This window comes from Dromaius novaehollandiae, chromosome 13, assembly GCF_036370855.1.
Source record: "Dromaius novaehollandiae isolate bDroNov1 chromosome 13, bDroNov1.hap1, whole genome shotgun sequence".
Lineage (NCBI taxonomy): Eukaryota > Metazoa > Chordata > Aves > Casuariiformes > Dromaiidae > Dromaius > Dromaius novaehollandiae.
The window spans coordinates 3,133,441-3,148,271 of record NC_088110.1 but is presented as its reverse complement, the minus strand read 5'-3'; the positions used below and the strand labels follow the sequence as shown (position 1 = coordinate 3,148,271).

Genomic DNA, 14,831 nt, shown 5'->3' with positions numbered 1-14,831 from the left:
TGGCTACCTGCCCTGCAAACAGTCTTTTATGGAGTTATAACCTTTTGCTCAGCGAGATTACGTTTTTGTGACCTGCAGTTTCTCCTAATAACTAGATATAATAACGAGAGCACCGTTCTCGTGATGGGAACATAGGGTAAGACGTTGAGCAGGGCAGAGCCTGGAGCCCTGCGGAGTTAGGCAGCGTGGAAGTGTGTGGGAAGAGGAGGTGCTCGCTGCACCTGAAAAGGAGAGGGTAAGTAAAGAGAAAACGCCTGCTCTGAGGTGTAGCTGCAGGTCCCAAAGTGAACGTGCAGAGCAGCTGGGAAGGAGACCTAGCACGCAAGATGCTGGGCTGTGAATTTACTGTACGCTGCCCTCTCTGAGCTTCTCCTGTGCAGCCCTTGGAGCGTGTTGTGAAGCGCGGTGGGGCTGACGCCAAGCAACTTTGCAGAAACAGTCTTTGGCTGTGGCCAGAAGCCGGGGTGGAAGTTGCCCTCCCATGCAGCAGAGCCGGCAGAGCGGACACGAGCAGGTTTTGTCGGCTGCCTTAGCCTAACCTGTCCGCAAGGGCTATTTGGGCTGAGCTGTGTGCCTGTGCAGGCATCGATGAGAGCTGCCCAGGTCAGCAGTGCTCTGCTCCCACCCAGGCTTCACAAACTGGCAGTGTTGTTTAGTGTAATACGAGCAACTTCCAGGTAACCAAGCCCAGCAGGACTGGATTTTGTGGCTCTGAGTTTGGCTATTGAGATCCGCTATAGTGGGGGCCTGGGACGTTGGCGGTTGGGCGCTGAGGTTATGAGCAGGGGCATGCCGGCTCTGCGTGTCCTTCCTGACACGAGTGGATTGAGTGTGCTGCTCCCTTTGCTGCGCTGCTGGAAGTCCTCCAGCCCCAAGCAAAGTATCTAAGAAAGAGCCTTACAAGTCTGGAAATGCATTAGATCTGTGTGGGAAAGGAATACTTGTCTGGTACGTCAAAGCAAATCTAAGCTTTCCTGACCACACCAGCTCTCCTTCCCCTCTCTCCTCTGCTTGGTTACACCCTCCCATTTTCAGACCCTGACCCTCACCTCCTTGCCAGGGGACCTCCTTGGACCCTCCTTACATGGCAAGTCCGATTGTGCTCAGTACCTGCAGTTTTCTTCCTTTGAGACTTATCAACATGGTCTGTAGTAGCCGCCACCTCAAAGTGACGTCTTGTTTGTTGTCAGCAAGGTTCTGGGCAAAACTTAGAGGATGCTATAAGAGCAGTGCGCAGGGTTGTGCCCTGCTCTGAAGGTTTCTCATACCAATGAGATCCTGGACAGATCAGATTTAAAAGGTGCTCCAGAAATGAGGATGCCTGGATCCTCCCCTCTCCCTCAAGACTGGAGGGACACCTTGTCGCTCACGGCAGTCGCTGGCCCTTGATCTTCATTCCCCTGCATACAGCTGCTTTTGTTATAAAGGGTTTTTGCAAACAGAAAACAAAAGAAGAGCCCGTTTCTGGGTATAATGTGTGAGCCTGGGTCTCACCTGCTTCTGGCCAGTGCTTCCTGCCCTTCTACTCTAGCCCTGGGACACATGTATGTGGCACCGGTGCATCGAGTGGCTCCTGCCTGCGGGAAATAAAGTCACTGAACTTGAACCTGCAGCTTGCTGTGAGCCAGAGCTGTGTGTGTGTGTGCGCTGTTAAGTGCATGCTGCGTTCAGGGCATCTGCAGCATGTGGGGATTGGATTAAAAGCTCCTGCAGTTCACAAGCAATCTGTTTTTTGGGGGAAGAGTGTAAATGTATCCAGGGATATGGGAGTCGCTATTTATAGGGCTGATGTGGAGCCTCGAGCACCCCTTTTCCTATGAGCTACTAAAATTGAATAGCTCTGGGGGCGGTCTCCCCCAAAGGCCTCTTTGCTGGTTCTTCAAGGGCTGGCAACACTGTGAGATGCTTTCTGCTGGGATGGAGAGAGCTGTGGCCAGGGTAGTTCTGCTTGGACAAAGCAGATGCTGTTATACAAGGCTTAGAAATCTTGCCTTCAAAGCCCTTCCCTTCTCTGATCAGCGTGTTTTGGGGGTCCACTCTCTGTCCGAGACTGCGTTCACGTTCCTGACCCGGCTGCTCTGTAACTCTGTGTCTCCTCCGCAGGTACGAAAGGCTTGGAGTGTTCTCCCTCCACACCCACCATGAACTCCTACTTCTACAAGTTCATGATCAACCTGCTCAAGAGATTCAGCAGCGAGCGGAAACTCCTGGAGATGAGAGGAGCGTTCATCATCAGGTCAGAGGGCCCAGCTCCTTTTCGAGCTTTGCCAAAACCCTCAAGCACCTTCTTGGCAGGGTGGCCGGGGAGGAAGGGTTTGAACAGTCCAAGCAAGCGCTGAGCTCTCCTGGATCACCAGGAGCCAAAACCATTTCTGCAAGCCTCCTTGGCTTGCTGGTAGTCGAGGCTGACATTTTTAGAGCAAACGGACTTGCCTTTCACATGTTGAGACACCATATTTTTTGCTCCCATCCCCTGAGGCAAAGTATCTCCTTATTGAATAGTGTTGTCAGATCCCGTTTTGTTAAGACGCAAACAGACCAGCTGGAGCATGAAGACAGGCTTTTGCTCAGAGTGCCAAGTCAACTGATTCCTTTCACCTGGGTCAGTTCAGGGTGCTGCAAATAAGCGTAACTTGTGTTGGGCACGTGACGTTTGTCCGGTGGAAGCCCGTCATCCACGAAAGCCATGTATTTTGATTCACAAAGTCATGCAGTTGGTAGCCCGAGGCCAGGCTGGTCACTTGAAGAGAAAGCAAGGGTAGGAGAGGAGGGGTAGTCACCATCTTGGTCTCTTGTGCAGGTTTTGCTTCTGCTTTTTAAGGAGCTGTGATTAGGTGGTGGATGCCGGAAAAACAAGCTTTGGGACAGCTGGCAGAATGTAATCTTTAATGCAATGAAATCTGGGGCAAGGGATGCAAATTCCTCAGCTCAGAAATAATTGACTTAACGGTCAAGGCAAAAAAAAAATCAGTTAGGAGCCTGGGGGAAGATGGGGGCAGGACTCTGTATTTTTCCTTCCTTGCTTTCAGTGAGGTGGCATCGAAATACACTGAAAGAGCACAAAGCCCAAACACACTCCCATGGAAGAAGACAGCTGCCTCTTCAAAGGTGGAGGTATGCATGAAGTACTGGTCAAGGGTCCCAAGTGAAAGATTAATCACTGCAGCAGCTGAGAGCTGTGATCAGAAAATAGTGTGTACAGCTCTGCAAATCAGCTAAGTCAAACTTGGTAATAAGTTGTAACCGCTTTGCATTAACAAAGCATCCTGAATTTGACTCCCTGCAACAATTTGTGCCCAAGTCTTCAGGCAGCCTTGAAACAATGCTGAAAAGTTAGCGCTAGATTCATCTCAGTGAGCAATTAGTGTTGAGATGAAGCGTGGTAGATCGTGCTGTGAAATACTGCTACAGAAACAAGATGAAGTGTGGGCAGGGCAGGATTGCAACGATTGCTTGATTTGCAGTGCAGGGATTTAGGAGATGCCCCCTGCCACCTTCTTGCATTAAAATTTGGTGCCTTACCCCGAAGACCCATTGAGAAAACTATTTCCTCTGCCAAAATCTAGCTTGGTTTTAGTCTTCTCTTAAGTCTGGAAATGTTGAGTTTAATCACATGGGAATCTAAGGATAGGACAGGGAAAAAAAATCCCATTTTTAGTGTTCCCCCTCTTCTCAACAGTCTGCAAAATGGAAGCACAGCCCCTGGTTTGAACGAGCAGCCCTTGCGAGGCGAAGCGGCCCTATTTCTCATTAAAGGGGCAGAGCAGCTGGGTCTGGTCAGCACAGTGAGCCTGGCCAGTGTCACGTTTAAAAGTTTAAAAGTTCTCCTGTGTCGCAGTCATCTCAAATTCTTCCCTCCAGCTCCAGCAGGATAAGTCCCTTGGCTACCAGGGCAGGCTGGGCTAGTCCCGGCCCGTAGCCGACGGTGTGATCGGACCAGCTCAGGGCAGCTCAGCAAGCTGTGACTCAGTGCCCCAGAATCCACACTTGCAAAAAATCCAGATTAGTGCAAAAAAATGACTCTAGCCTTTGGCTGAAGTCAGTCACATTGTGGCGTGCGTGTAACAGATCCAGGGGTGTCTTGGTGTGAAGCCAGGGCAGTGGTTCTGGGAGGGATGATGGCCTCGGGTGCTCGTGACTAACTCTGAAACCTAACGAAGACTGTTAAAATGCTGGTGTTAACTACATCTCTGCCGCCTCCAAAAAAGCAAGACGGGAATAGAGCAGGAAAACTTTTGCAAGACTCTGTGGAAAAGATTGATGTGTTGCCAGAGAGACCCACTTAAAGTGAGAGCCTCGTGGTGCTATTTTTAACCACTTTTCAAATTAAAGCCATATGTGTTTTCCTACAGTATCTCTCTCCACTGTCCGCAAGCAAGTTAGCTGTTACCTAGGGTGGGGTAAGAAGCCAGCCTGATGTTTGACTTGGGAGAAGCTGATGATTTTTCAGCATTGCCTGGAGAGCACAAAGTGAATACTTGCGAGACCTGAACGGGCTGGGTTAAAGAGCAGTCCTTCCCCCCGGCTGATACGAGCCTCTCTGCTCCCCTCGTGCCCTTCATTCCCCCCTCATCTCTGAAACCACCGGTGCCTTTTCTGGTGGCCAGCAGGCCCGGGAATAAGGAAGCTTGACCAACCTGCCACTTGGCAACTCTCTGTATCTAGGCTGGGGCAGCAGTGAAGGAAAATAAACCAGTTAAACTTAGGCAATTATTTCCAGTCAAGGGATTAGTGCTTAGTGGAAAAGGAAATGTGGGACAGAGTTTTAAAACAGCGCAGCAATTTTCCCTGTCGTATTGCCAGTGCTGTCAGGGCTGGGCAAAGATGAAGGTCCGTGAGGTCAGACGGAGGGTCCACAGTAAAGGTGGTTTATTTTGTAACCCAGCTCATGCTTGTTGTCCCGTTGCTGACTCAAAAGGACGTTAGTCTCCCTTCTGATAAGTCTTCGGAGTCCCGGAGGCAGAGATTGTGGCATGCTGTGTGCTTGAAGACCAGGAACGTGATTTGATCCCCAGCCTTGCTGGGGACCTGTCAGCGGCTTGGCGAGCTGGGACGTTCCCTCCAAGCAGCTGGGTGGGTTTTGCCTGTGTCGAGTGGGGCTAATGCATGAGGGTGCTTTGGGATCTCCCTGCAGGAGCCGGTGCTGCCGCCCATCCAAGAGGATAGGGAAGACGCAGGGTCCCCCCACGCCTCTCCTTGGGGCACTGTGGGCCTTGCCCGGCTCTCCTGGGGCAGGCAGGGCGCTCTGGGGAGCAGCCACACGTCCTCCGTGCCCGCAGCAGCCCTCGGACCGTGTCCCGTTTCCACTCGCTTGGGCTTTCCCGTCGAGCAGAGGATCCGCGTGAGCTCCCCCGTTCTTGTCTCACCGGGGGACGCCCGGCGGCTGCCGCCGCTCCCCCCTTCCCTGCTGCTCTCGCCTCTCGGGCTGGGCGAGGCGCTCGAGGACGGCATGGCTGCCTGAGGGCGCAGGGCGGTCGCGCCGTCAGCAACCCCCGGTAACTCGAGAGATTTTCTGGGGAGGCCAGAGGAGACGGTGGAGCTAGCTGGAAGCACAAACTATCTTTAAAATAACTGGCAAGCAGCTCCGAACGCTGCTGCAGTTGGTAGCGATAAACGCGGAGGTCTTCCCCTCCCTCATCCCCGCGTGCCAGGCTGGCGGGTAACGCGGCGCTGTCGAGTGAAGGAAAACGCCATCTCCCCGGACGGTGCCCGGTCCCAGCCGGCTGCCTTTCCCCGGAGGGATGCGACGCGCCGCTCCGCACGGCTCGGCCTCCGCTCTTGGCGGGAGGGCTCACGGAGGCCGAGCCTACGGCCACGGCGGAGCTGACGAGCTGGGCTGGGCCCCGGGAGGAGGCGAAGGGAAGCGAAGCATCCGGGAAAGGGCTCTTCAAGGCTCTTCAAAGCTGCTTAGTGCACACTTGACTCTGGGGCCTCATAAACACTTGGGAGAGAGACCCTCTCTGTGCAAGGACTCCCGCTGCTCTGCTGAGGGAGCTACGGAGGTAGTGATCATCCAGAATCCTCCGGAGAAGGCCAGAGGGATATTTATTTGCATAGCACTCTCTCCTGGGAAGAAAAGCCTTTTCGAGCTTCCTACCCCTCAAAGAACCAGAAAGGCAGCAAACCTGACTTCATGGTCTCTTCCAAGGATTTCTTTGCCTGGAGTCACTTTTGTGCATCCCAGGAGATGGGGGTTTCCTATGGGGCTCGGTCTCTCATTATTACTTGTGACTTCTTTTAGGCTCAAAGCCAGTAAAGTTATTCTGTCTTAGAAACCTTGTTTCAAACTCCAAGTGCTGCCTCTTCCTTTCAGTCCGGATTTGCTTTCCTTCAGAGGTAGCTCAGTAGTTGTCAGAGGCCGGAGCGTCAGCCTTTCGCAATTTCCTAATTGTTGCCTCTCACCGCCATGTGCAGCCCTGAGACCTTCCAGCCTTCCCACTAAGTAGGAGATTTCTGCCACTCTGCCCTAGCTGGAACGTGGCAGGGAAGGAGTCCTGGACTCAACCGAGCCCTTAAGCAAGAACAAAATATTCACATTCAGCTACTGACCTCCTGATTATGGCTTTGGAGCAGCACAAAAATGCAGAGGAGCTTCCAAAGCATCACATGTCTGCTTGGATCCACGCAGGCGTCCTCAAAGCAAGAACCTCGGAGAGGAATAGCGTCTCCGCTAAGGCTTGTCGGGTCAGGAGGGAGGCGAACGGCTGAGCACAAAGTGGCACCTCGGTGCTCAGCCTCCGCCATCTGAAGATTTAGGGGTTGGATGTGAGGCCTGACTGTTGGTGGCACCTCTGTGGGGTGCAGGGATTAAGTGAAAGGGTGGGCACGACCCCCTGCACATCAGTTTTGTTACCCGGAGCACAATTTGAGGAAAGGACTGACTAATCTAACAACTTGCTGCCATTGGAAGGAGCCATCTTCTCGCTCATCGCTCCCCAGGTCCTGGTTGAGCAGCCCTTGTCCTGCCCATGGAGTTTGTCTGAATTTTGGGAGCCGGTTTAGCTGAGCCCGTCACAACAGCAGCTAGTTTTCAGCAGGCTTCTGAGGTGAAATAGCCCAGGTGTTTGTGGTCAGTATGGACTGGCAGAATTAAACTATGTCAATGTATGAACCTTTCTGGGTGTACAGGATGTACTTGAGTTGTTGGAGATGTCCCCGTGCATATTGTGTGTGGCTGTTTTAAAGTGAAAGGCTTCGGTTTTAAGCCTGTAGAGGCCTTTTTGTCTCTGAACTGTCACCCCCTCGGGCAAGAGAGGGTGCCTGAGTCAGCAGTGTGCTTTCCAGGCACCTGTGGGCAGAGGGCCCATTTGCGCACGTTGTTTGAGCTTGTTTTACAGATCCATCAAAATTCCCTTCTGGGCAGTACCTTCTTGCAGGCAGTCATGGGGGCGGGGGGGGGGGGACATTTTCTGATGTTAAACTGCATTGAACTGCACTGAGGGGTGACTTTCTGCCACCTCATCGGGGATGGAAAGGAGCATGCTGCAGGGCTGGGTGGGAAGCGGAGATGACAACGAAGCTGCCGGAGCTGCTGGTGTCTGACCAGGGTGTTGTGTTGGCTTGGCTTTTACTGTGCTTTCAATTTAGCTCTAGGGGACACTTGAACGCAGCGGGAGGTGGGCAGGCAGGAGGGTTGGTTTTGCATCTGCTCCGGCAGACATAGGCTAGAGCAGATAAGGTTATTGAGCCAATTTGCAGCATTAGCTGGGGACTCGGAAAATCCCGAGTCTCCTGATGGGCTGCTGGTTTAGTGCTAATGCAGAAGGGAAAAGTCCACCTGCAGAACTGGCTGTAAATCCCGTGTTTTTCCTGAAGTCTCAAAGTCCTGCCGTGAGCATGTGAGTGGAGAGCTGGCCTGGTGCAACCCGGCGTGGCTCAGGACGCTTAGGGAGCAATGCACGGCCTGGAAGGGCTTGGGCAGGGAGCCTCAGAAGATGCCTGCTGGCTTCAGCAGCTGCTGGGGAAATCCTAGCTGTGGGACAGCAAAGAGGGCAGAGCTGGGGACAAACATCTGTGGTGTTCCAGCACGTTATGGGCGCGTGAAAGGCTCTTATGGTGCCGGTGCCTGGGGTGAAGCCCTTCCCTTGGCGTGGGGCTGTAGCTGACTGTCCCCTCTTTCCTGGCAGGGGGGCACTTCTCTGCCTCTGAGCAGCAAAGCCGAGAGGCTGGGGCTGACCGCAAAGCACCACTTTCTCCCCAGAAGGGGAAAGCAGGAGAAAGAGCAGAGACTGCCAAGCAGGCCGAACCTGCTGACCAAGGTGGAGAGTTTGAGGGAGGGAGCGAGAGAGAGAAGCAACTGGATTTGCAGCGCAGCGTAGACATCTGATGCTCTTGGCAGACAGGGAGTGAGGAGCATGTTAAATCGCTTTTTGCTCTGTCTGTCTAGCTTTCCCATGGCCGGGTCTGCTTGGGTGGGGTGGGAAGGGCAGCCCAACAGTATCGCAGCGAGGAAGGCTCCTGGGAGTGAGTGGGATGAGGGGCCTGGGGTTTGGGGGTTAGTGATTTCTGCTGGCTGCAGGCTCAGATCATGAGGGGTGCGCTGGGGATGCTGCGCAGGCCCGGACAGCATGCATCTCTTTGGTTTAGTGCACCGGCACCGTTGTCTCCATGCCAAGGCCTCTGGGGAGGGAGCTGGCGGAGTGTGTCCTCCTGCGGGGATGGACATGAAGACCACGCTCAGGGTGAGGGACACCCGGGAGCGGGGCCCTTCTCCAGCACCGTGAGGGCCGCAGGGGCCCTGGGTTCTGGCTGGAGGCCTTGGGTCTAGGGGTGAAGAAAAGGCTGTTGTTTTCCTAAGGGCAACTTTTGTGCAGTGCACCTGCTTTGGGTGGAGGGCAGCTGATGTTAAGGAGATGCCTGAGCCCCAGGAGATGTGGTGTAAACTCCCCCTCTGTTTTGCTGCTGTCTCCAGTGATCCACCATTGCACTGTCACCCTTCCCTTCACTGGATCTCCTGCTCAGTTGTTAGCCTCTCCTTTCCTCCTGCCTTGCTGTCCCACCCTCCAGCTTCATCACCTGCCCGTCTTCCGCAGCCCAGCCAGCTCTCGCCCGTGACTGCAGCAGCCTCGAGGCCAATGCAGAATCCTCGTGTGTGCCCTCACGTTCGCCCGGGCTCTGGCAGCTCCTCTGAACACGTAGTTGCTTGGCCAAACAGTTTGCTACTTTCTGATGAGCCCGCTTCAGTCTCCTGGTGAGCTGGAGGCTGGCAGAGCTGTGACGTGAGCTCGCCTCCTGCTTCCTCCTTCCTTTGGGCTTGCTGCTAGCACGGTGCCTCCTTCAGCCTCGCGCTTTCGTCAAGAAACCCGTGCACAGAAAGTCCCTCTGCTCCCGTCGGCATGTGAATCGGGGAGGGTGGTTGTGCCTGTCCCTTCTTCCTCTCTCCCACCCTCCGGGCTGCTACATGCAGAACAAAACCTGGGTTTGTTTTTTGCGTGAACTGTTCTGCTTGTACTCAGCAAAGTGCAAAAAAAAAGAAAATCTAGTCCCTTTGATAAACTGTGATATGAGCTCGGGTAAAATCCAAACAGCTGTGATCTTTACAAGGGAAGCTTCTGTGTCAGGAGGCAGCAAGTCTGTGAAAATACACTACTCTGCCTGCCAGGATGCTCTCTGGCCGACTGCCCTTTTGCTTTAATGAACTGTGCACTTTCTCCCCCTCCCCTGTTGCCTTGCAGAAAGGAGTAACCGGAGAAAGCCCTTATTTTTTTGCTCCCGCTTTAAAAACAGAAAGCAATCCTCCCTTCCTCCAAAGCCTCCAGGCTGGTGCAGTGAGCTGCAGGGCACAGGGCAGAGCCGGGGAATCCCACCGGATGGGGCAGCGTGTGTGCTGGGTGGGACTAGCAGTCCCAGGCGTGGAGAGGCATCATCGAAACCTAGGGGTAGCCGAGGTCTTTGGGTTGGGATAGAGAGGCAGAGCCTGGGGACTGAAGATCCAGGCTGTCATGGTCAGCCCACAAAGAGTCCTGGGACTCTTCGGGTGTCAGTGCTATTCGGGTTTAGGCCTTGTGTTGGCTTGGACCTCACTTGGAGCGGACTCAGCTGCCAAGCCAGGCCGCCTGCCCCGGAGCCCCCCTATGTGGGTCAGCTCTCAGCTCAACGCCAGTATTCAAGGCTGGGTGTTTATGTAAGAGCCATTAGCATGCCGCGAGGCTTGCTTGGTTTCCAACCCGTCAGCGACGGGAAGCGGGAGTGATCCGTGCGTTATGCTCATGTCATTTAGAAGTTGGCTCCCGTTATAATTGCTCTGTGAGAAGAACCTGCTTCTCATGCAGTAATTGGGGGGAACCTGCAGTCCGGCAGGGCCGGCGCGTTCTTGCCCTGAATGGATGTTCTTATTTAATCATTGTGTCGGCACAAACGCCGCCGGCTAACAACTTTGGTTGCTCCTGGTTTTCTTCTGATCTCTCACCTCAGACTCATTTCCTTGCGCGTCTCTCCAACCCCTGCCTGCTCCCCGGGAGCTCCTCTCCCTGGCTCTGGCTTTCACCGCTGCCTTCGCTGCGCAGGGATGGGAAGCCCTGGCCCCGGCGACCGAGGATAAAGAGCGGTGTTTGTTAAGCGCTGTGACAACCGGCCTCTGATTTCATGCCTCTCCTGCTGCCTGTGCTGTTCCCGGCTCGCCAAGAGAACGCCTTGAATGGCTCCTCTTGGGCTTTGATGGATTATGTTAATTCAGGGTGAGAGTCGGGAACTCAGTTTTAACTCTGCAAAGGCCCAACTCTTGAACTGGCTATTTTTGGTGATGCAATGGGCTCAGCGAGCCCGGAGCCCGAGGGAGCACGTGCCTAACCAGTTCTTCATTTCCCTGGTCCTTGGGGCACCGCTGGGGACAGGGGTGCTTTAACCAGGCAGCACCCGAGCCCTCCCGCTGTCTCCAGGAGAGAGATCTCGTGGGGCGGCGTCTGCCGTGGCCACGCTTGCGGAAAGGTGGGCGCTGGGGAGCCTGCAACGCCTCCGTGCTCAGCTCTCCCCGATGCTCCCGGCCCCTTGGAGCACACGCGGGAGTCGGAAGCTGTTGCTCGACAGCCTGACGGCAACCGATTACCAGCTCTTAAACAGAGCGGTGTCAGCTGGCCTGCGCCTGGGGCGGGGAGGGAGCCGTCCGGGGCGGCATCAACTTGGCAGAGCTCAAACTAGTGCAAAACTCCCTGAGCAAGTGGAAAAATCCCAAGCCTCCCAGGGCAGGCTTGGAGAAGAGACCTTGTTTCACCAGGGCTAGAGCCAGGATGCAGGAGGTCTGTGCACAACGCCCTGGAGGTGATCGGCAGCGTGACCTTGTCCGGAGGAGCCTGGTCACCCTGCCTGGAGGGCGTATGCCTGCGGTGATAAAAGGAGCTGGGACGCCCCGTGCCAGGCCCCTCTTGGGTTGGGTCCCCGGAGAGTCGGGCTTCCCCCGGGAAGCACAGGCAGCCTCTTAGGAGAAGGAGATGCCAAGGGAGCCGTGGACAGCAGTGCTGCGGGAGCGATGCAGGCCAGCTCCTTCTCCAAAGCCTCCCAGCGGGATCTGGAAAGGAGCTAACCGTCCTACACGCTGAAGCTGCTCTGGGACCCGGATTACTCAGAGCTGCCTGTAAGAATTTGATGCGTTTTCCTGTAGAAAAATGGGAAACACATGTGATCAGCAGCGTCGGAGTGGGCTGGGACTAATTAAGGTCAGCAAGAGTGTGGAGGGGAGGAAGAGGAAGTGTGCGTAGGGGAGAAAAAACCCTCGCAAAATGTCCAAGTTCCTCTAAAGGGCAGGTCCCACGTGATGACATTTTCTCGCTCCCAGCGGTTTCCCTGGGATCGCAGCAGGAGTGCAGCATGAGGTCCGGACGAGCGGGCTGGGAAAGGGGGCTCCTGGAAAAGGTGGGCTGGCAAATGGAGAGCGGAGCTCGAGGAGCCGGCCTGTGCCTGGGGAGCGAGGCCACTTGTCTGAGCATCTTCTAACGGAGTTTGGCCACATGCAGGCACGATTAGAGACCCGAGTCCTCCCTCACCCGTGCTGGCCATTCCTGACTGCAGCCCAGGTCACCACCGGCTCCTGTGGAAGAGCTGCACCTGGGTTGCTAAACATTTGTTTCCCTGAAGCAGAGTTTAATCATAAGCTCCCACGAGCGACTTTCAAGCTACCTTCCAAGCTTTCCTTGCCTGGCTGATTGTGCGAGAACGGGCTCCTTCCCTGATCTTGGGCAGGCAGCATTTCCCTAGGGGAGTTACTCACAAGGGGCCGGAGACAGTGTTTGGCACAGTCGTGTGGATTTGCCTTTGGCATTAGCTGTTAAATTACCGATCTGATCTGGTTGGTCAGGATTTGGAGGTTCTGGTTGTATTTTCTTCTCTTCCTTGCTCTTGAAATATGATGTCTTGGCTTATTAATCGCCACGGAGTGAAAAGCCAGAACGGGCAGTCTGGGAGAGACCAAATAACGATGTTTTCGCTGTCTCTCTTACAGGGGATCTTGCCCAGGCTTATCCCCTGAGCACAGGGCATGCTTGGTTAAAAACCTCAAGGCAGAGCCCAGTGAGTGTTTTGCATCCTGCTGGTCTCATCAAGGTTTTCCACTCCTGGCTGCTTTTGAGCATCTCCCAGCCCATCGCTCTCAGCTGGAGATGGCTGTACAACCCCTCTCGTCACGCGTAGCCGACCAATTGCAGGCACAACAGGCAGGCAGGCAGGCAGGCAAGCTGCTGCAGCAGCTCTTTCGAGGATGCTCTGGCAGTTCCCACAGTCACAGTTTTCAGAAGGTCTCGATCAAAGCCCGGAGGCTCCGCTCAGGGCCGGATGCCTGCCCCAGGAAACGCCCGCCCAGCAGCAGGCTCCTTACCTCCTGCTGCCGCATCTGCCTGGGCACTCTGCTCCCACCACCCGGCCTTCTCCTCCGCTCGCTCAGCGGGAGCCTCCTCGCTGCCCTTGCTGGCGGAGTTGTCTCTCTGGAAGTCTGCTAGCTTTCCAGATGTGACGTGTTCAACTCCCAGCTGAAAATGTTTTCCCCTCGGTGTAACTTTTTATGAACGCCTTGAACATCTTCCCTTTGGTATGTGAGCTGCTGTGTGTCTGGTCTCTGCTCAGCTGCACCTGCGGTGCATTTGCTTGAGCAAATCCCCTTTGGCCCTTTGATGCCAAATGCTCTCGGCTTTGTGCTCTGCCCTGGCCGTGGGGTTTGCTAGGTCAACAGCTTCCAGCTCGGAGCAGGGAGGGTCGTGGCACTGCGGGGAAGCGGGGGAGAGCAGCCGACTGCTCAAGCCTCACAAGTGTGTCTAGTCTCTGGGCCGATGGACTGCAGGAACCAGGCCAATGTATGAAAGGTTGCATCCACCCTTGGTGTCCCTCTAGGTAAGCTCCACCCAAGCCAGCTGGCGTGGAGTCCCCCAAGGCAGGAAGGGCACCTAGATCCATCCCTCATCCACTGTGCGATGCCGAAAGGGAGCCAGGGTGTCTGGAGGGACGCGGCTGGTTTCCCTGCGCTCCATGGGGCTGGTGGGCGGTTGCAGACGCGGCCGTAGCCTCGCAGCGGCTCTGCGCCGCGAGCCGGCACCGCTCTGCACTGCTGCAGCAGGAGAGGTGGCAGGTGCGGAGGAAAGCCCAGCAGTGCGTGTGCTGCAATAATAACATCTGGGGCTCCTAAACCACAGCGTAAACAAGGATGTATTTTTTTAGCTAGAACCTTGCCTGGAGTTCGGAGCTCAGCCTAGCATCTCTCAGAGAAATACTCACAGATACCTTGTTTTCTGATTCCTTGGATTTGCTCTAATGCCCAACCTGCATCTCCCCACCCCTACTGCTCCTGCTGTCCCTTCCCCCAAAGTCATACAAGGATTAATACCACGTACAGTGTGTCTGCACTTGATTCTGGTCTAGCAAAATGCAGGTGGTTAGTTAAGTGGTCTCTGTGTTACCATTGATGTGATTAGACCTTAACCAAGATCGAAAAAACCCTCAATCCGGTTTTACGTGGCAGGCCTCAACTGCTTGCAAAGTAGCTGGGGTGGCCTGTGGGGAGAACACGTACAGCTCAGCCGCCTGTTTGCATTGGAGATGGTAATGGCTTCTCTGGAGCTGTTAGCTTCTTGGACAAATAGACATGCTGGAAAGAAATGCTTCCCTCTCTTCTGAATGTGGGAGTGATTGCGATAATTGAATGAACAATATAAAACCTGGGGAAATTCCCATTTGTCAGAGTGGATAATGAAAGGAGGTTTCAGACAGTTCCTAGCCTGCCTTGTCAGTTGTCTCCATCTAGGAGAGAGAAAATCAGATGTCTGGCGTGAGGCTGGTTCTTCCCCTGCAAGGAGCTGTCAGCGTGTGCGGCCAGCAAGGCCGTGGCCCCAGAGCAGGCTCCCCGTCCAAAGTGTGCACGTGAAAGGAGAGGCTGGCGGAGAGCAAACTGGTCCGTGTGGGTCAGCACACCCTCCTCTGGGGTTGAGGCGACCTTGTGTCAGTGGCCTGATCCAGAGGCATCTGGGGAGCATCCTCATCTTGTGCCCCGCTCAGCTCAGAAGAGTTAGAGCTCAGGCTGACCCAGGAGCCCAAATAGGAGAAGAGACTGCGAGGCAGCCCCGTGCGCCGAGCCAGCGAGGTCTCATGCATGGGAACAGTGCGATTTGATCCTTTGATGCAGGGTGCAGAAGGGTCATCGAAAGACATTTTTCTGAGTTGAGGTGTGTGGCTGGGCGGCTGCTTCATCCCCTCTTGCGACGTGTTCCCCAGGGAAGGGAGGTGCAAAGCAGTCCGTAGCCTCCCCGCCTCCGTTGGCACAGCTCCCTGCAAGGCACGCTGCCTCTGCAGCGAGGAAGCCGCTGTGCAGTCATTGCCATCTCCAGAGCAGAGCGTTATCTCTGGTCCCACTTCCC

At 54.9% G+C, this 14,831-nt stretch overlaps 1 protein-coding gene across 1 annotated transcript in view; it reads left to right on the top strand.

The window, feature by feature from the left end:
- The window catches only part of VAC14 (VAC14 component of PIKFYVE complex), a 109,382-nt gene that overhangs the window by 57,953 nt on the left and 36,598 nt on the right, over nucleotides 1–14,831 (top strand). Inside the window, exon 14 of the mRNA XM_064519434.1 lies at nucleotides 2,104–2,236. Coding sequence (XP_064375504.1) covers nucleotides 2,104–2,236 — 133 coding nt within the window. The remainder of the gene's footprint in view (nucleotides 1–2,103; nucleotides 2,237–14,831) is intronic.